Below are 21936 nucleotides of genomic sequence, written 5' to 3' on the forward strand. Positions count from 1 at the left end.
TGTTCCCCTTCCCCAATCCCCCAGCACTGTTCCCATCCCCCCAATTCCCCAATAAAAATCTTAAAAAAAAAAAAACAAAAAAACAAAAAATACTCCTTTAAAATTCAAACTTAAATAGATATGAATTAGTAGGTAGTGATTTTTCTTTTCTTTTCCAGGTTTGTATTTCAGCAGTCAGAAAAGTTTGCAAAGGTGGAAAACCAATACCAGTTACTGAAAATAGAAACCAAGGAATTCCAAGAGCTTCAAAGTAAAATCAGTTTAATTTCAGAAAAGGTAATTATAAACAGGTGTAATTGGGGAGATTTTCCCATTTTTCTTACCCACTATCACTCTTTTACCCCTGTTCGTAAAATTCTTTTTTCCTGCCTTTTAGACCATTACTATTTTAACTCTCACTGGACTTCCTACCTCTTTACATTCTCCCTTCAGTCCAATTTAGACTTAAATTACGTTTTGAAAAAGGAAGGATTTTTTTTTTATATATAACAAATGTTACTGTTTAAAAAGACCAATATGCTCTTTTCAATATGACCTCAGTTTTCTATTTAACTATCAAGTGTCTAGAGCACTGAAAATATGATTGATAGTTAGGTATAAAATTAGAACAGAAAAAGTAAAGATCCATCAGTGTTTTTTCTTTCTACTTGGTAAGCATATACACATATGCATATAAGAATGACTAACCTAAAAATACTGATTTTGTAGCCAAATGAAAATTAAATTTATGTCTTTGTTGTGTTTCTTCAAGCTGCAAATACAGGTGGATCATTTCTATGATTCTTAAAAATGTGAGACAAAAACTTTTTAGCTACCACGCTTAGGGGAGGGTCTGCTGTAATCAGTGAGGCATCATGTGGGCCTTACCCGGCTACTATACTAGGGACCAAGCTATCACTGGAAAACATGCCTTGTTTGTTCCTTTGCTCCCTAAACCTTTACTCATGCCGTAAGGTAGACAAGGACTTGTACTTGGCATCAGGGTGAGCAAGAATGTTATAAAAATAGCCCAAAATGAAATAGAGAATCTAAGTTCAAAAGAGAAAAGCCATGGCTGAAAATTATGCATCCACGCGAACATGTCAGGGCATTCAATTGAGCTTAGGGAACTCTGGGAAGGAGCTGTAAGAGTTGGTATTTTTACCTAGGGCTCAAGTTGGAATCTGGTTGTGAGTGTAGTTGTGGGGCCCTCCAATTGAAGGAAACATAAGATAGGAAAAATTCCAGGAGATAGAAACTAGATGTGGGTTCTCATCACAACTGTGTAACCTCGGAAAAATCACTTTAACTTCTCTTGGCCTCCATTTCATCATTTGTTAAATAAGAACAACAAGATCTTTATAAGGATAAGGTGAGATATAATATAAATGCAAACTCTTTGAAAACTTTCAAGCAGTAATAAATTTCAGGTATTAGCTTTTTTAAAAAAAAAAGTGAAAACTATTAGAATATTTTGGCAGCTCAGAAATGCTAGCTCTTGTGGTGTACTAGTCAGTATATATTTTCAGATTAAATCTTGAGACCTTATTATCCTGAAAAGTTGTTCTTTTCAATCTTTGAGGTCTGCTGGGGGATGTTGTCTCCAGGTTATAATGATGCTCTGATGAACAGCCCAAACTAGAAATCACCTCGGGTGAAGATGAGCTCTCCTCTTCAAAATGCTGCTAGTAACACAACTAAAGCTAACGTGTTACCCATGTACAAGCATTTCTCAGAACTGGTGTTTAGAGGAACTTGTATTATGGCTACATGTGTATGTTAAAAATAATTTTTAAACAACGTGGCAGAGTGGCCTCATTTTATTCAGTAATGTTGCACGTGTTCCCAGCTATCACCTGGAACTGCTTCAGGTCTTGATTGGCATGGGCCCAGAAGGTTTATGGCCATTCTTCTTCCTAAACATCAAAAAACATGTTCCTTATACCCTGAGATAAGGGGAGTATAAAAATGCACAGGACTTGGTCTCTTCCCCTAAGAAATTTAAAAGCTCACCTATCTTCACCTGGCTCATGCATCAGTCTGTTAAAGAGTCAGATTTCAGAGTCACTTCTAAGCCTTGCCTCACTAACCTCCAGACGTCTGATCTCTCCTCTAAGCATCCATTCTCCAATGCTAATTCTGTCATGACACCAATCATAATCTATTGTGATTTTTTGTTGTTTTGTCTCCTTTACTACTCTTTAGAGCAAACACCATGTCTTTTATCTCTCTATGTCTACTGCCTAATAATGGAACAGAGGACACTCGATGAATCTTATTGGTACTCTAGAATATGTGATGTAAAAAATCCAAAGCACTATCTCCCCTATCAAATTGTGAAGCCAGGAACTATGCTGTATCTATATTTTTATGTCCAGGTTTAGCACAAGGTCTGGCACAGAGCGAACACTCAAAAATTCTTGAATTATACAAGTATGTGCTAAGTGCCAAATAGGTGGCAAATACATAATAATAGGGGCTACAGGAGTTCAGGCTGTCAAGTCCTGGGCTCTGGAAGTATTCAGCACTGAGGAGCTGAGATCAGGCCTTGAAGGAAGAACAGAACTTAGCTAAGCAAAGAGGAGGAAAGAATAGCATGTAGAGAGGTTATGTATTTTGGGACTTCATCCTAGAAGTATAGGAAACATTGTGGGTTTTTTCATGTTGTACCATGATGTGCATAGCAGTTTCTTAAAAAGCTTAATCTGGCTGTAGTGTGTAGGATGATTTACAGAGGAAGTAACCAGAAGCAGATATTAGATAATACTTCTAGAATATTTTCCTTGATCAAGTCTGGTTTGAATGGCCCATGTTTGTGCTTCCGTAGTTCCTCCTGTCATACCGCACGTAGACTTGGCTTTCTCCCCACTTCAACTAAGCTGCTTAAGGGCAGAACTGTATCTTGTACAGTATTGTATCTTCAACACAATGCTGTAAACACTTGATAAATTAATTTCATTTCTAGGCCTTTTTGTAGTCTCTATGGCTGTTATCTATGTGTGAGTATAGACTAAGAGAGGTCCACCACCTGGCCCTTCCATGTTCCGGACACATACTAAGACATGCCAGGAGCTTACCATAATTTGCAGATACTTAGAACATATTACTATTTGATATGAGTTATCTCACCAAACTGGTTTTTTATTTATTTTTGCTTTTGTGATATCTGTAAGATCTGATCTGGTACCTTCTCTGCAGAGTTCAGTCAACAAGATTTTTTTTTTCAGGCAGAAACTCTTTCAGTCATTGAATTTAGGAAAGTTCAATTTTATAACTAAGTTACACTTTCTAAAAAAGCCAAATAACCATTAAAAATGACAACTAAGTTACTGTCCATTGGAGTAAAAAAAAAAAAAAGAGGGGAGTGCATACACTTCCGGCTCCGTTAACATTATCTTTCACTTGAATACATTCCATGAAAATATACAAATATGTTTTTACCATGGTGCTAATCTGTTAAATTTGTTTAAAATATGTTGACATATTTTAAGTATGTTAAAGTAATAAATGTTTTGTCAATATGATTCTGACATACTTGGATATTTTAGACATCTTCAGAATTTGAACTTGGCATGTGATTGTTAAAGTGTGTTTCCCTAATTTAAAAGTTATTAAGTAGCCTTGGGAATTGTTTTGTGTTATAAATGCAGCTTGAGTCTACTGAAAGTATCCTGCAGGAAGCTACATCATCCATGTCTTTGGTGACTCAGTTTGAGCAGGAAGTATCCAGCCTCCAAAGTATCATGCGTGACATTCAAAATAGTGAAGAGATGCTCACTCAAAAGATGCAAAGCCTTAATGAGAAATTCCAGAATGTTACAAATTTCTGGAAGAGAACCCTGGAGGAAATGAATATTAATACAGACATTTTCAAATCAGAATCAAAACATGTGCATTCTCAAGTTGCTGTCCAAATTAACTCAGCTGAACAGGGAATAAAATTGCTCACTGAAAGGCTAAAAGATTTGGAAGACAGCACACTAAGAAATATTAGAACAGTAAAAAGACAAGAAGAAGAGGATCTTCTGCGAGTAGAGGAGCAGCTTGGCTCTGATACAAAAGCAGTGGAAAAGTTAGAAGAGGAACAACACACTCTCTTTGCCAGAGATGAAGACCTGACGAATAAGCTTTCCAGCTACGAACCCAAAGTTGAAGAATGCAAGACACATTTGCCAACCATTGAAAGTGCTATTCGCTCTGTTCTCAGAGTCTCTCAGGATCTGATAGCAACAGAAAAGAAAATGGAAGACTTAACTATTCAGATGTTTAATATGGAAGACGATATGCTGAAGGCAGTATCTGAAATAATGGAGATGCAGAAAACCCTTGAAGGAATTCAGTATGATAATAGCATATTAAAGATGCAAAATGAATTGGATGTTCTGAAAGGAAAAGTTCATGAATTTATAGTATATTCAAGTACAAGAGAAAAGGGGACTTTCGAAGACTATAATCTAGAAAATAAAGGAATTGATAGTGATTTTTAAATGCACTACATTCATTTTGATGAACCATATTATATATAAATTGATTTCGTTCTGTGTTTCGTGTTATTGGTATGCCACACTGTACCCTACATTATTGGAAAAGAAGTGAGGTGTCCACACAAATGGATTATCCAGATAATCAAAGTTTATCTTTTTAAGCAATAAAACTTATTTCATTTGAATCATTTTAATAGAAATATTTCTAAAATATGTATTTCTCTACTTTTTAAAAATAATAGACTTAATATTTTAAAATATTTTTCTAGTAATTAATGGGCCTCATCATGAATTTCACCTATTGGACCCAAATATATTAATGTCTCTAGGAGCTATTGAGGAGTATTTACCTCCTCACTAAATGACCCGTTTGCTATTTTTCAAACCTTATATCTACTTCGTACACCTTTTATGCCACCTGAAAAGGTGACCACTGTCAGGTCAGTTGATAAGTGTGCCAGTCTCAGTGAGTTCTTCATTTCTTTTGCAATTTACTGTAGGCTAAGAATCCACACAACCAAGTTCTTGGGAATTTTGTCTAAAATAAAAGATAACATGCTTGGTGGAGAGCCTGGGTCCTTTGCTACGGATTAATATGCACTTCTTGAAAATTATGGAACCTAGGAAACATTTTTCCTTCTTGTTAAGGTGGTAAACTGTGTTACAGATACTTGTAAGAATTTTTAAATAAGAATAAATATGTTTTTACTGGAGGCGTTTCCTATGAATTAAGTGTGTATGCTTTGAAGTATGGACTTTCAGAATATTTTTGTATACCTGTGCATTTTTTTTAAGGTTCTGACTGTGTTGCAGACTCACGAGTTTGCTAGATGCATGATCTCTAGATAAACTATGTGTATTCTACTTACTATAAAAATACACCAAGAAGCCTGTGGCCTATTTTAAAGGGAAAAAAGCAGCATAATGAGAAATGGTGACAATTATGGTAATTAAAAGTATGTCATTATTTTAAAGAATCCCCAAACTAATTAACAAACCAAATTTGTTTTACATAGTGATTTTATTTTACTCAAAATTATATAATGGAGTCACAAGGAATAAGACATGGACGTACTGAGATGAGATTAAGCAAAGGTCTAGCCATATTTTTCTAATGATAATCAGAAATGTGCAGGGATGCGGGAGCACATAAGACTTTTATTGGTAAACTGATGTATCTCTAGAGTGTCCAAGGTTGTTGTTGAAAACTGAGTGAAGTGCATATGGAAATACTGTTCTTTCTTGTTCCTTCTTGCCAATAACCAACAGTAGTCCCAATTTTATAATGCAATTTCAGTGAAATTAAACACAAAAGAATTTGAAAGCAGTTACAAAAGAACTAGTTGTGGTCAGGTACTTTTATTATGTAAATTTGCATATTTTTGGAAAAATCCCAAACAAGTTCTATGGTAGACAGTCATGGGTCAGAAAAAAAAGCCTGGAAAACTGCTACCGTTGAAGGGCATAGCATTAATTTCTAGAATCTTAACATTAAATTTCTTGACTTCTGAATGTCTACGTTCTTATCTGTGTGCACTGACAAAATTGTATTCATTTGCTTTTATTTTCATGCTAATAAAATAGATTATAAAGTTAACTGGAAATGCTGTTTCAACCTCTGTCCTGTAGGGCAGATGTGATCTCTTGTACTCTTCACTTTTATTTATTTTTTTGGCCTATCACCATATTTGATACATTATTATTATTATTATTATTGTTATTATTATTAACTTGTATATATCATAGTAAAGGTTACAGAAAATAAATGAAAACAGGTGGCCAGTGTGCTCTATAGTGACAGTTACAAAGGGAAACAAAAACTGCTTTTCTCCAAGGATTTCATGAGAAAACTATTGTGTATGTGTATATACACATGTATCTATTCATTTATTCAGAGGTTTCCTTATAAAAAGTTATCATTAGAGAGTTTCAGATGTACCTAATTTGTCTTCCTCTGTTTCTTACATTCAACACCAATACTTGAAATTTCAAAAACTTACCTGCGTATCAAATATTAAATCTTTCCTATAGGAAAGATTACCATATTCTAAGACACCTTTTTTTGGTATCTTTGTAATTGATAATAAATTTCGTATCAATTGATTTCTGAGAGAGTACTGGGTCCATTTATTTTTTAATTAGCACATATAAATCACTGTTACAAAACAGACACCTGTTTGTTTTTTTTAAATTTCGGATGTAAAGTTTCAATGTATATTTATGTTACTATTTTCTTAAATTTTGCTTAATGGTTAGAAGCTGTTGACTAAGTGTACTTTTATATTTTATAATGAAAAATGTTGATTTATTAGCCTGTATGTTTTCATAGAAAACTAAACTCATAAGATACAAAGTTAATGGCATTATTTTTAACCTTAACCTAATTGTAGACCTTTGTGTGAATTTATAATCTTGATCACAGCTTAAAATAATGCTGTAAATTCACCAAACACACGCGCACACACACAAACTCTTCTCTGTAGACTTAGCTCATATTTGCACAGTTGGCAAAAGCTATGCAAATTCACCTAGTATCTGTTCAGCTATGAACTATTAATTTAATACAAACCAAAGTGCTCCATCCCAGCTTTACACAGCAGGGGAGGAAACTAACATTTTGGAGCCTATTATATGTCACTGCTAGGGATCTCCATTCATCACCATCATACTAACAGCTCCATATATTGAGTACCTAGCATATCTCAGTCATTCTGCAAGGCACTTTGCATGTATTATCACTAATTCTCACCACAGTTTTGCTAGCTATGGAGACCCATTTTACAGCTGAGGAAATTGAAACAGCAACATTAGGAATCTTGCAATCATACTGCTGGGTCTGTCCAACTCCAGAGGCCACTGACCTCCCATTATTCAATGCAACCTGCTGCTGTTCAACCAGGGGAAGAAAAAAAAAGTCACAAGAAATCTGTCAGAACTATCTTAAGAATTCAAAAAGCTGTAATTCAGCCAAAGTTGGTGGATGCCAAACGGGAACTATCATATCGCCATTAAACCAGATTGTAACTCACTCAATAGTTGTAACTATGACCTCAAGTTTTTTCGGCGTTGGGCATAGGAAGGAATCTATAAATGTTTAGGGAAGATGGGGGAAGCAGTGGTGGAGAAAGAGCCCTAGACAGGAATCTTCCAATCTAGGCTTTGCTACTAACAGTGTTTTGGGCACTTGATTTTGAGGCTGTTTTTAATTTGTAAAATGAGGGTATTGTATCAAATAATCTAAAATCTCTTCTGGCTTTAAGTGGTTTTAAATTTTAGAGATCAGTGCAATTTCCAGGTCATTTAGTGCAGTTCAAAGATCCTTTAGCAAAGCTTTTGGAAGGTCATTTGGACCCAGAAATGATTCCTTTCAACCATGTTGCTGTGCTGTAGACCCAGACAATAGTTACCATTACTGGACAGCATCTAGCTTAGCACTTTGCATATGTATAGGAACTTGGTAAATATTCAAATTACTGGCTGAATCTTTTGAGCTACTGATAGACTAACTCTTCTGTCCATCCTGGGCAAGTAGCTTAAACAAGCCATAAGTAATTTTTTAAAATAATTTAGTAAAACAATTTCTAGACTATTTCTGTGCTGTATTTATATTTTAGTAGGGATCAACAGAAGTTCATGATAAATTGCTTTTATAAGCTACCAAGTGAAACAAAGTCTTACTAGCAGTTTCTTAATTATCTGATCCTTCTAAGAATAAACTTAGCTCTTTCTGAGGTGTCATAATTGTGTAATGCTGTTAAGCTACATTTACACTACCAGAGTAGATACATTAATAAATGATAACCTGTAATGAAATAGATGAAAGTAAGCCATCTTTTACCCTTGGGGATCTTCTCTTTCAGCAAATACACTTTATTGCAAAACTTTCCCCTTAAAAATAAAAGGTGGCTTTGCAATCACCTGACTTCCTTCCTGTTTGTGACTTTCTCATTGTCATACCCACAATAACATTTTTATAATCTAACTTCTCTATCAACAGAAATTGGGGGCCAGCTCCCCCACCAGTAATTAATGTAGTATAAACCTATTGAGGAGAAAAACCCTAAAATATATTTTGAAACCAAACATACATGAGGCAAGGAGGGGGTGTTACTGCTTTGAGTTTACTGTTCTGCTGCCCCTTTTCAGCTTGTTCCTTTGCAACTATAAAGCTGCTCCTTCTTAAAGCTTCCATAAAAGTAATAGTACAGGCATATTAAATTTTTATTTGCAGTAAACAAAACTAAGTAGTTACCAAAATAATCTCAAAAGGTTAGCTGAGTAAACAAAGCAAATGCAATTTAAGAAAAGTGATTCATAAAAAATCATATTGAGGAAATACACAATTATTTTGGAAAAAACTTGATGTCTTTAAACATGTCGTTTTTCAGCATGCATATTTGCTTTTTTTTTTTTTTTTAGCTGAGCCATCCTGCCACCTGTTGGCAGCTCAGCAGCAGCTCAGCTCTGGCTGGGAATCAAACCGCTGTTGCTCAGAGCTCAAACCCTTGAGCAAGCTCTTAACCAGCTGAGCCACTCGGCCGGCCCCATATTTGCTTTTTATTCCGTATTTTTTCTCAATTTTAAAAAATCCATTTACTGACATTTTCTTTCCCAAACTAAACTACAAACTCCCTGAAAGCAGAGACTGTTCTTGATCATACTAGCACAGCAAATGTTGAATCAAACTGGTTTTGATTAGTACAAAGCTATAGACAATCTCAACTTTAAAACAATGCTTTCCTAGAAAATGAGCTTAAAATGAAATGTGCACAAGTCAAACAATTGACACACGTTATAACTGGGATTCCCTTTTTCAATGTAATCACAATGGAAATCTGTCTTAGGACACAGGCTTTGTCGATATATTTTATATTCTTTAATTTTTTTCTTTATTGTTGAACACAGTCCACAGGCTTAATCTTCTGATTGAAGCTTAATAATCTCACTTGACAATTCCTATCTTTATTTTTTAAATTGAATAAATACTTGGCATATAACAATGTGTAATATTAAGGTGTACAATGTGTTGCTTTGATAAATTTATATATTCAGCTATGTAATGGAGGATATCCTGCCATTTGCGACAACATGGATGAAACTTAAGCACATTTGTTTTAATTTTCTATTTTTATCCTTTATGAGATCCATCTTACCACTATAATTAGCACTTTAAATTTTCCCTTTCCTATCTAAATTTTATTAACTGATGGCACAATGCAATAAAATTTCAAATATTCAAAATACAATAACTCAACTTCCCCAATACCTCTATATAAACACACACACATGCACACACAAGCAACAAAAACTACAACTTGAAATGTTGCCAGGCACCTGTGCGGCTCAAAATGTTCATCAGCTAACGTGTCCAAGTTAAACCAAAACACTTCAGCAATACCAGCATACACTGGAGATGTGGGGAAGGAGGATGGCACTGAAACATACGGGAGTTGAGAACCACTTGTATTTGGAATAATGGAATTTTAGAACCTTGGGAGATTGTTTTGTTTGCTTACATGTCCGTCTTCTCTACTAAACTAAGCTGTACACATCTTTATGTCCCTCAGACCAGGCATGCCTAATAACATAATAGGAACTTAAGAATTAGTTGAATTAGTCAAGGTCTAATTGATACCCCAGATTATTTATAGAAGTAATGGAACAATAAAATGTATACAGTCTTGGACGTTGGTCCCTTCATTCTAGCACTTCTTGTAACTACAAACAACTTGTGTTTCAGAAGTTATGTTGCATTAGATGGGAAAAGGGTGGGAATAAGGGAGAAGGGGAGGGGAATAGCACAGATTAGTAACTATATGCAATATTGCCATGGGGATATGAAAGACAGTTTGGGGAATGTAATCAATAATGTTGTAAAGATTTTGTAGGGTGTCAGATGGACACATCTTGTTAGGGAGACCACTTCATGGATGGTGTAGATACTTGACCACCGCACTGTACACCTGAAGCTGAATATTTTATGTCAACTATAATTTTATATATAATCACAGGATGTGGAGTATAGCATAGGGAATAGAGTCAATGGAATTGTAATAGGTACATACAATGTCAGGGGCAATAGATTGAGGAAGGGAGGTTATCACTTTGTGAGGGGTGAAATATCTAACTATTACATTGTTATGTACACCTGAAACAAATAAATACAAAAGAAAAAAAGTTATGTTGCCTTGTTTGACCCCTCAAATCTACCAAAGCTCATCTAGAGGAAGCTCCCTCCTCCCTTCCCCAGCCACCGAAAAAAGTCATCATTTAGCTAATTTTGTCACTGTATAGAGGACTGATGGTACAAAAATAACTGAAAAATGTCATTTCCACTAATATTTTATGGTATTGTTTTCCTTCATTAGTAATACACTTAATACATCTTTACCAAATGCTTTCCAGAGGAGCAGTGAAGTTATGGTTAAAAGTAATAAAATTTAAGTTGAATTTTAAATGTTAAGCTTTTAATCAATTTAATTATTGTGGTATTATATTTTCTTATAGTGTCAGAAGTCTGAAGCTATCATGGAACAATTGAAGTCTTTTCAAATAATCGCTCATCTAAGGCGACTACAGGAGGAAATTTATGAGGTGAAAACTTGGTCCAATAAGATAACTGAAAAACAGAATATATTGAATATCAATTTGACAACTCTTTCTCAGGATGTTACAAAAATAGACCAAAGTACAATTTCCATGGCAAAAGATGTTGGTCTCAAGATTACAACTATAAAAACAGATATACGACGTATTTCAGGTTTAGTAACTGATGTAACATCATTGACAGATTCTGTGCAAGAACTAGAAAAAAAAATAGAAAAAGTAGAAAAAAATACAGTAAAAGACATAGGTGATCTTCTTTCAAGTAGCATTGACCGAACAGCAATGCTCCGAAAGACAGCATCTGAAAATTCACAAAGAATTAACTCTGTTAAGAAGATACTTTCGGAGCTAAAGAATGATTTCAGCAAGCACACAGATAGGTTTTTAAGCTTAGAAAGTGACAGAGCTAAAATTCTGAAGACAGTGACTTTTGCAAATGATCTAAAACCAAAGGTGTATAATCTAAAGAAGGATTTTTCCCGTTTGGAACCATTAGTAAATGACTTAACACTACGCATTGGAAGATTGGTTACTGACTTACTCCAAAGAGAGAAAGAAATTGCTTTCTTAAATGAAAAAATATCTAATTTAACAATAGTCCAAGCTGAGATTAAGGACATCAAAGATGAAATAACACACATTTCAGAAATAGATTGATTTTAAATTATTTAGGCTGAAGTCACTTTGATTGAAAAACGGGACCTGTCATGTTATAAAAAGACCAGTAAGTCAGAAATAATGAAATGTGGGAGTAATACCATTTTTTATTTGATTCTGTTTTGTACAGCAAAAATAAAAATTTTTCAAGGGTTGAGCACTTGATTCTTCTAAACGTTAAAACATATACTTGCAACTTTAGATAGCAAGAACCTTCTGCATCCCACTGACAGACACACACACACACACACACACACACACACACACACACTCTTGGGGAGAAGCAGCACCTGCCAGCCTAGCACTGGGAAATCCACATGGGGCAGGATCTGAAACCCTACATGCTCTCACTGACTGTCAGGGAGCACAGGATGTGTGGCCCTAACTGGATCCTTCTCACCACGTTCAGAGCTAAGAGATAACTGATTCGATAATATCTGAGATAAGCGCTGTTAGGACTTATTAAAGTACCACATTATTCTTTGATATATCAGAAGAGGCACTGCACTGAACTGTGAACTAGAGAGTCTTCAAAGTTTGAAATCAGTTTGTTTCTTAACCATGTGGTATCTGGAATTTTTAACATCTCATGATGAAAATTGTATAAATATTACATAATTTCTTACGCTAAAGAAAGTAACTCCTGATTTAGCAGCAAGAATGCTGTGCACCAAACTTCATGAACATTCCGGCCACTTCTATCCCAAAAATGTTAGTCAAACATTTCATGAAGCTGTACACAAGTGGAGATTTGGTTAAGCTGTTACATTTCTTTCTGTTCAATTTTGTTGTACATGTCACTAGGTATGCATTTTAGCAAAACTTGGGCTTTCTCAGTTCGAATTGCTCTTGAAGACAATTTGAATCAAATTTGATCCCTCTGGAAACTACTATGCAATGCTATCTTGCCCTAGCATAATGGCATAATTCAGTTAAAGTACTAATCACATATATTCACTACACTGGATTCAGCTTTATGGAATTGCCAATTAAACGAAATGTGAAAACCAGTTAAAATGTTCCTTATTAGGATCTTTATTTTCAGTATGAATAAATTTTAAATATGAAATGGGAACTCACATAATTTTAAGTGGGTATCTTACTTGAAGTCTGAAGATGACATGGTTTTTCTCAGAAATAGCTTTGAAATATCAAACTACGGATTGCAAGCAATTCTTGACACTTGAACACAGCATCAGTACCCCCAAATAAAACCTATAGTCACCCTTGAAAATAAAACTTAAATCCTGTGAGGCTGGCAATAGAAACCTGTCTCATAGTGAAGGCTGGCTGAAGGGCACTCCCTTAAATTTTCAAATCCACAGTCCACCTTTGGGTTGCATAATATTGATATATCCAACCCCACAGGCTCTTCTTACACTGTGATTGACACTCCTCCCAGCAAGGGGTGGTGTCCACATTACTTTTCCCTGAAGCTGGCATTTGATCTTCTGGGACTTCTGATGTGACCAAGGGCATAGTGGAAGTGATGCTATGACTTCCAAGGCTGAATCCTAAGACTTGGCTTCTGCCTGGCTCTTCAAAGCCCTGAAATAAGTCCAGCTGCCCTGAGCTGCAGATGCTGAGGAAAGACTGAGCCACTAACAGGGAGATGCTCAGAATCTCTCCAACCTGGATGAGTGAAAAAGCTTTAACATGACCCCAGAGCTACGATCTGACTGTAACTTCAAGACACACAGACCCAGAAGAATCCAGCAGAGACGCTCCCGAATTCCTGACCCACACAGAAAGCTTGAGATTATAGTCTCAAGTCATTGCATTTCAGATTTGTTATGCAACAGTAGCTAATGCTCACTGGTGATGCTAATTTACCATAGCCACCATTGGCTCAGACTCAGACTGTAACATTATGTTAACAGTTTGGCTCAAATTTGCACCCATAACCCTATCTGCAACCCAGATAAAGTAAGACTGGAACCTTAAACTTAAGACCAGGTGATGATGATATAGAGAAGTTAACATGCAACTAGACGCATCCGGTTTCTAAATTTAGTTTACTGACCTTACAATACGGATTTGTAATGAAAACATTTCTCTCCCTGATGCCTCCTTAAAAGTTACTTTTTTGAGGCCCCACCTGTATATTTTACACAAGGGATTGTCAACCCAACCCAGATACTATACACAAAGGCCTCAAGGTAAAATGTAATCAGATTTGAAAAACATTTAACTATATTGTGGATTGGACGTTTATACTTCCTAGCCAAAAACTAGAGAGGTTTACTTCCTAGAAGCTATTAAAAAATCAGTTTGGGCTTAATTTGCAACCAAATTTCAGATGCTCGAGTGCTGCTTTCCAGTGGCATTCACCTACTTCCGTTTTCAAACAGGTTATCTTTCTTAAAAACAAAACTGAAAAATAGCTTATGGTATTTTTTTGGTAATTTTAAGTCAGATTTGTGTGAAAACAATTAAATTACCTGAAATAGTATTTAGCTATGGATTGCTTTGGTCCTTTTAAAAGCTATCATTCTAAGCATCAGCCTAATTTAAGATTATCTTTTACAAATAAGGATTAGCAAACTCATTAAGATTTTAAATAGTGCATGGTACAAAAATTTGACTATATGCCAAAATCAACTTGTTAAAATATAACCACAAATATTTAGCCTTATTTAAACTACAATTAAACCAATTTTTGAAAATTTAAGGTGTCTCCTAAAAATATAGGCACTCTTTTGAGTGACAAAACTTGAGGAACACATGACAATTTATGAGTAAGGATAAGAGTATTCAACCAACAATGGTTAGTTTGCATTTTTCCCTCGAGGTTTTAACTTATACTAATCCTTTCCATTTTAGGATTAAATCTTTAAAATTAGTTTTAAAAATAATTATCAAATCATAGACGAATCATGAATAGCTGGGTTTATTTCAACAGCAAGTTTGAACTCTTGCCTTCAGCAAGAGTACTACAGTAATTATATCAGGAATAGACAATTTCCCACACTGTGAAATATATAAAAGTTCCTTCAGCACTTTCCTCAACACTGACCAACAAGCAGATTCAGTCCGTATTTCCTTTGCTCTATCTACTCAGTTAACCCAAGCTTCTTCTTCAGAGACTCTGGCATCTCAGGTGGAGGAGGGCGCGGGAGCCTGAAGTAGACCTTCACAGAGTCATAGATGAACCACTGCAGTGCAGTCAGAGTGCCAATCATGATGATACGGGCAAAGAGTCCCTTCCAGACACCTGGTTGAAATACAAAACATGAATGAAAGGGAACTATACCCAAAAGTGTTATTCTTTCCTTATAAGAAAAACAATCCTACCTTTAAATCCAAGTCTCTGGAGGACCTGAGAAGCACTGCTACCTTTCTCTTTATTCAACACAGACACCACAGAATCAGCAGGGTGAGAAACAATTGCACAGAAGACTCCAGCTGAAAAAAGTAAAAAACATGATCCAATACAGGATTAAAGAAAAAAAAAATCACTTCATAGCCAGCCTCTTCATGACTAAGTAATAAAATTTTCTTCTAGTGCTTAAAAAGTATCAGATTTAGAAAGAGACTGGTAAGATTATAAACCAGACTGCCCCAATCCTTCAAGTTTTTATATTCAGATTTTAATCAACACCTTGTCTTAGTATTAAAAATTTGTTCTTGAAAAACAAACAAAAAAACACAAATGATGCAGCAGTGAAATCAGAACATTCTCAAGCTTAATCATGACGTGCAAATCACAAAACAGTTCTTTCAAAAACTACTTAGCAAGTATTTATGAATACTGAAAGGGCATATGTATAAAATGCTATGGGAAGATTAACTTCTTTGGAATATTTTTTCCTCACAAAATAGGTCAATAACGGAAATAATTATTTGTCCTTAATTTCACAGATAAGTGTGTCCTAAATAATTCATACCTATGTAACCTGCCACAAATGTTACAACCAGCTGCTCGGCCTTTGAACATTCACTTCGGGGCTTAGGAACCACAAACTTGTACAATGCTTCAACAGTACGTTCAAAGCAGGCGAACTTCATCATGGTGTATGGTATCTGTCTCATCCAGAGAGGAGCAACCCCCTTGTAGAATCTAGGAAATCAGGAGACTTATTTTACATATACTCATCGCATATATTCATGTAGCAGAAATTTCCATCATTAACACAAGTGTCCGCACACCAGTCAAGTTCTGATAGTAAAAAATGGCAGCACAACGCATGTCATTTCCATCAGAACCTAAGACTAAAATGCAGGTATATTTATCTCACATGCCAATGACTCAAGCACCTTTGACTGTACAACCAGAAAAGTTGCTGGATGTTTCCTGACTGGAACTACAAGAAACAAGAAGTTTACAAGTAGAACTCAGTTCAAGACTGGCATCCACAAAGGTGGATCTAAGGAAGCATGTTGTGGCCTGACTATATGCAAATTCTTAACTGAACACAAATGCAAAGAATTCAAATAAGGGCTCCCCAAAAGTTAACAGTTAATGTTTCAGTCAAATATCAAATCATTTGTAGACTGACAGATGATTCCCACTTTAGAAAAAATTCTTAATTCAGGGCTCAAGTCATGTATCAACTTATCCTTGCCCCTGGAGTTTATATTCTATGAAAGGGATGGGACTAGACACTAAATATTAATTTAAAAAAAAAAAAAAAAGTCTAGTTGGCATAAGGCTAAAACATGCAGTTCCCACAAATGCATCTTTTTATACTATAAATTTACGCAAACGTTTACTTACGCGTTTAAGCCTTCTTCCTTATACATTTTGGGTGCTGCATCCCTCAGAGTGTTGGCATAACCTGGTTGGGTTTGAATTCGAACCTTAGCAGCTTCCATAGGAGCCAGGGCAATGTCAGCAAAGAATTCAGCACTGGCAGAGGCAGCCAAATACAGTGATGTACGCCAGAGATACGTGTTCTCCTAATTGAAAACCATGAGGAGGAACATGAATTGCTGTTGCATCAGCTGTTTTCAATTTAACTTTAAGGGGTAGTTCTAGAAACAGTTAAATTTCAGACAGTTTAAAAGTGTTTCATTATCATACAGTCCACAGATAACACGAGACTGAATATGTTTATCTCATATTATAAACCACAGTGCAATGTGAATTTTTTTTTTTAATATGTAGGTGCCAAGGATGGTTGGTCCTTGAACTACACAAAGGAATCTGTGGAGGAGAAACTGTTCCATGAGTAACCACTATTGAACCCTTGTACTAGATCCAGTGAAATCTTGGTCAGAACTGAGATTGCTTCCTGAAAATACCCTCAGAGTCTGTCTGATCAACCCCGCCCCGATGCTCCAGGCATGCTGGTTCTGTTGCCCTGCCCTAGGCAAGCATGTAAGGCATTTTTCCCCTTGCCTGGGGCAGGTCATACCCCAGTACCCCCATCTGTCTTGCCCTGTACTACAATATATAACCCCTAGTGCCTGCCATGTGGTGCGCAGGATATCCATGACTCGCCTTGCCACTGCCCAAGATGCACCTTGTGATATAATGCTGGAGTGAGTTGTCAATCTCTTTAGACTCCCAACCCTGGGAAATTTTAACAAACAGAATCCCAGAATCCCTCTCTTTAAAAAACGCAAAACTCTAATTTATTTGGAAATCAGCAGTGTATAATAAAAAGAGCACTGAAATCTAGTGATATACATGTTCTTTTTCTCATCCTGTCTTTGCTAAAACAGACTTATGATCTGAAACATGTTGCTCACCCTTTCTGAGACCATTTCCTCAGTTCAAAAAAGGTGGGTCAGACAAAAATCTAAGATCCTTCTGGTCTTAAACTTTAAGTTAAAAGCTCAGGACTTTCAATTTCAAAGTTAACTCACACACCTCTCCAAGCATGTTGCTATACAAGACTTTGAAGACTTCATAAAAGCCAAACTTGCAAAGGCCCTGCATAGAGTAGCCAATGAAAGTTGGAGCCCATCCTTTAGCCAAACCACGAACACCATCCTCTTTAAGTGTAACTGAGAATCCATTAAATATGCCCTTGTACTTCTGGGGGTCCACCTATATTTAAAACAAGAAAAACAAAAGTAATTAAATGTACCAAAGAGCTAACATTCTCATACATATTTAATTTTGTTATTAGTTTTTCCTTCTGGTTCTAAAATAAACTTCAATAAGTACAAAAAAGGTAAACACAAGCTCATGCATATCACGTTAATATCTATAATTATCTTTGTGAATGTAACTTTTTGTACTTTAAGGTCTAGCTTTTAGTTAGATTTAATTCTTGGAGGGTTAGTTAAAATGGTAAAATTCCTACAAAAATACATGATAAAACTGACTAACGAATATTTACCCAACTGTACCACTTTTGAAAAATTAATTTTAAAGCTACCGCCTATGGCCGGCCAAGGGGTGCACTGGTTAAGAGTTGGCTTGGGAGTGCCAGCTCTGAGCAGCAGGGCCCCGGTTCGGATCCCGTGAAGGCCAGTGACACTGCGCCCTCTACAACTAAGATGGTGAACCGCTCGACCTGGAGCTGGGCTGCCGTGAGGCGACAGCACAGGTTGCAGTGGGGCAGCAGTAGGCTGCCATAAGCTACCGTGAGTGGCCAGCAGCCAGCGTGAGCAGCTGTCCAATGGCCAGCGAGCGACTGCCTCACCCAGGAAGAGCGCAATGATCATAATACCAACATGGGCCAGTGAAGCAACGTCCTCCACAACTAGACTGAAGAACAAAAGGACAGCAACCTGTCTGTTCCCCTTCCCCAATTCCCCAATAAAACCTTAAAAAAAAAAAAAAAAAAGCTACCACCTAAATAATAGATAAATCTACAGGTATACCTTGGAGATGTTGCGGGTTCGGTTCCAGACCACCGCAATAAAACAAATTATCACAATAAAGCAAGTCACACAAATTTTTTTGATTTCCCAGTGCATATAAAATTTGTTTACACTATACTGTACTCTATTAAGTGTGCAATAGCATTGTCTAAAAAAAAGTACATACCCTAAACAAAAAATACTTTACTGCTAAAAATGCTAACCATCACCTGAGCTTTCAGTAAGTCATAATCTTTTTATTGGTGAATGGTCTTGCCTTCATTTAAAAACAAACAAACCCCCACCCCCAATATCTACTAAGCATAATAAAGTGGAGTGCAATAAAGCGAGGTATGCCTACATATCTGTAGCCATGCTACAGGCTAGCCTATTAAGTAGATTATACCATAAAGTTTTGTGACCTTAAGACAATCAAACTAAACACAAATTAAAAAGGTACATCACCATAAGAATCTGTCTTTTGACTTAAATTCACTTCAACAGACATGCATGAGAATTTTAGCGAAGATACATTTCATATCCATTCTATTAACTAAATGGGAAAATATATTCTCATTATTTCTGCCAGTACTAGAGGGCTGGTATACATCACCTTCCTCTCCCTGCTAATATTTCACCTTCCTTTCTCTTTTAGTAAGGAGACGTCTAAATCTGTTTAGAACAAATAAATGTTGAGGTTTGATTATTTTTGTTACAATAATCCTAATTAAGATATTCTGATTGTAAAAAAACTCTTATGTAAGTGAATATACAAGCCATACCCACAAATACTAAGATACTGAGTCTATTTTTTAATCTACATAGTGCTCTGTGCCTTAATCAATAAGAGATGTACAGTTACTTTACATACTACACAAAGAATGATTACCCACTCGCATATGTAACTGCTCATAAAGTGACTATTTGGAGCATAAAGAACCAGTAGGCCTTAAAAAGAACTCTAGCCAGAATTCACCCCAACAGCGAAAACATTTATAGCCAGAATCTGAGCGCCAACAATCTACCCACACTCTTATTTTAAAAGAGGCAGTTCTTAGATTTAAAACACTAAAATAAAGATCATGAGTTGAAATAATTCAGGTTTGGTTTCCTACTAAAGTTTCTAGTAGTTGTGATATCTTCAAATTCTTCTCATTTGTTAAGTCCTTCAAGATTATTTGGAATTAAATCACACACAAAAGATACGTTCAACGTTGTTATCTCAATACAAACCTGCATTCGGCATTTCACTAAATCCAGAGGAACGACAGCAGTGTGTGTCAGACCACAACTTAAGACCCCACCAAAGCCACACAGTGCATAAAACTTCATGGAGCCATATTCACAACTGTACTCTGTAATAAGACAAGACACACCATGCATTTTAATATAAACCTCATGTTACTGGTTATCAACTTACCTCCTGGATAGTTAGGTTTCCACACAGCTTGTTAGTAGATGACTACATCTTATATCTTAACAGCCATGCTTCAACAATACGCTTTATTTAGTCCAACATGCAAAACAAACCTGCATTCTGCATTTAATCAGATCTAGAGGAACCAATGCTGTATGTGTTGTGCCACAGCTAATAATTCCTCCAAGTCCACAAAGGATAAAGAATCTGCCAGATCCATAGTCACAGCTATACTGCTCTGTTTGATTGAAAAAAAAAAAATCAAGTAAGTATTTCTTCAGAGAAGACTAAGGCCATGGGACTAAGAACTATGCTTCCCTGTGAAATAGTGCTGTCAAAACTGAACAGCTTTGGCCACTTGTTTACAATTAAGTTGAAAGATGTAAGTTTTCTTCCTAGTGCAAGTAACAAGAAATTCACTGCCAAAAAAAAAAACAAAAAACAATCATTTAAAAGATTATGAAGGTTCTACCTCTGAGATAGTAGCTATCTTTTATACCATATTAATAAAAAAATTATCATTTTCTATATTAATGGCTTTTCCAATTAAAATCAAATTTCAAATTATTAATCGCTGATAACACACTTCAGAGTACAAACTTCTAGGTTTACCCCAGCCACTAACCACTACTATCCCCACATACGCATAAAACCAGAGAAACAAATTCCTGCAGTCAAATACATTTACTACATAAATGACGTTAGCTTTAACTTTCTAAATGGGAAGACAGAATGCTGATGCAAGGATTTTTTTATCCACATAAAGGCATTAACAGAAACACATACATGATTTTAAAAACGCAAACAATTTTACAGGCACAATGTAGATAACATTTTTAGGACTCCTACCAATTCGGTTTTCTGGTTTCTCTGTATGTACACCTCACTGGGGTTTGAAATACGCACAATTCGGTTAAAGTTGGGTCTAACCACCAAGAACCCGAAGAAATAAGACCAAAGGGATCCTTGCCAATTATCTTCTTTCTACGGCCATCTGAGGCTGCAAGTCGCCTCCTTCACCCACAGTATTAAAACAAGAGACCCAACTGGGTCTCATATACCTTGGGTCAACTAATATTAGACTTCGGAAATACCTAAGGGAGGAGGGAGTATTTTTAAGAAAAAAAATTCAAGCCAAGTCAAAGAACAGATAATACAGTTAAAACTGCAGGTGACCAGTGGTCAGGAAGGAGGCTTTACCCAATACTTAAGTCTGCTGACCAAGCGGGCTCAACGCACAGAAGATAAGGAGCTACTCAAGGCCTCTATGCCGCCACTCCCTCGAGGACGTGGAGGTCACGGAGGGAACTGGGCCTCGGCCCTTTCCACGCCCTTGAGGGCCAAGGATCCCACACCCGGCCTAGGGTGAAAAGGGCTGACATGGTCCGTCAAGCAACCGAGGCCGTCCTGCGGTGCAGCGGGCCGGGCGCGTCCTTCCCTGTCCTCCAGGCCATCAAGGCCAAAAAGACCACTAGTGGACATAACGACCGTATCCGGGCAGGGTCGGACCTCACCTTCCACAGCTGCGGCTGCCAGGTTGCGGGAGCGGCGGGGCGGGTTCGGGGACCCGACGGGGCTGCTGCAGGGGCCCGCAAGGCCATCGTGCACGAGCTGCAGGTGGGGCGCGTTGAAGGGGTTCGCCCGCGCCAGGTGCGCCACGGACGAGAACATCTTCCTAGGGGAAGAGAGACCGGCAGTCAGAGAAAAGGCAAAGGGAGCCGTCAGACCGGCCAAAGTCAACGGCACCCTGGGACCTCGATCCAGGCCTTCCTTTTCCCGCCTCCGCGTCCTTGAGGAGGTCACGGCAAAAGAGGAGGCTGCCCGGGCCTACAGCAAAAGCATCGTCCCACAGCGGGTCCGCGCTCCGCTCCCTGTACCCGCTGCGGGGAAGGCCAGACCACACTCACTCCCTAAGATGGCGAACACCAACGCTCCTTGGAAAGGCTGCGGCTCACAGAGACCGAATGTCCTCCGAGCCCTCAGATCTGTGCCCTTCGTGCGTCGTCAGCGTGACGTACACAGCGAGTCACTACAAGC

General features: G+C 37.0%; 2 protein-coding genes across 3 annotated transcripts in view; one reads left to right on the forward strand and one right to left on the reverse strand.

The window, feature by feature from the left end:
- IKBIP (IKBKB interacting protein) overlaps positions 1-6566 on the forward strand; it is a 14280-nt gene extending 7714 nt beyond the window's left edge. Inside the window, 2 exon segments of the mRNA XM_019641695.1 lie at positions 159-276; positions 3630-6566. Of these exon segments, the coding sequence (XP_019497240.1) occupies positions 159-276; positions 3630-4466 (955 nt within the window). The 3' untranslated portion in view covers positions 4467-6566.
- Positions 6567-14598: 8032 nt separating this feature from the next.
- On the reverse strand, positions 14599-21918 carry SLC25A3 (solute carrier family 25 member 3). 2 transcript variants are annotated; one of them, XM_019641697.1, is made up of 8 exons: positions 21807-21918; positions 21414-21574; positions 19716-19837; positions 17542-17721; positions 16444-16625; positions 15614-15786; positions 15021-15131; positions 14599-14940 (listed from the first exon to the last, which is right to left on the reverse strand). In XM_019641697.1, exons 2-8 carry the CDS (start codon positions 21568-21570, stop codon positions 14780-14782), a joined length of 1086 nt encoding a protein of 361 aa, XP_019497242.1. In that variant the 5' UTR covers positions 21571-21574; positions 21807-21918; the 3' UTR covers positions 14599-14779. The 2 variants fall into 2 exon arrangements, with proteins under 2 accessions (XP_019497242.1, XP_019497241.1); XM_019641696.1 differs by lacking the exon at positions 19716-19837 and adding an exon at positions 20013-20137.
- Positions 21919-21936: the final 18 nt, after the last annotated feature.

The sequence above is a fragment of the Hipposideros armiger genome, unplaced genomic scaffold (genome assembly GCF_001890085.2).
Source record: "Hipposideros armiger isolate ML-2016 unplaced genomic scaffold, ASM189008v1 scaffold_63, whole genome shotgun sequence".
Lineage (NCBI taxonomy): Eukaryota > Metazoa > Chordata > Mammalia > Chiroptera > Hipposideridae > Hipposideros > Hipposideros armiger.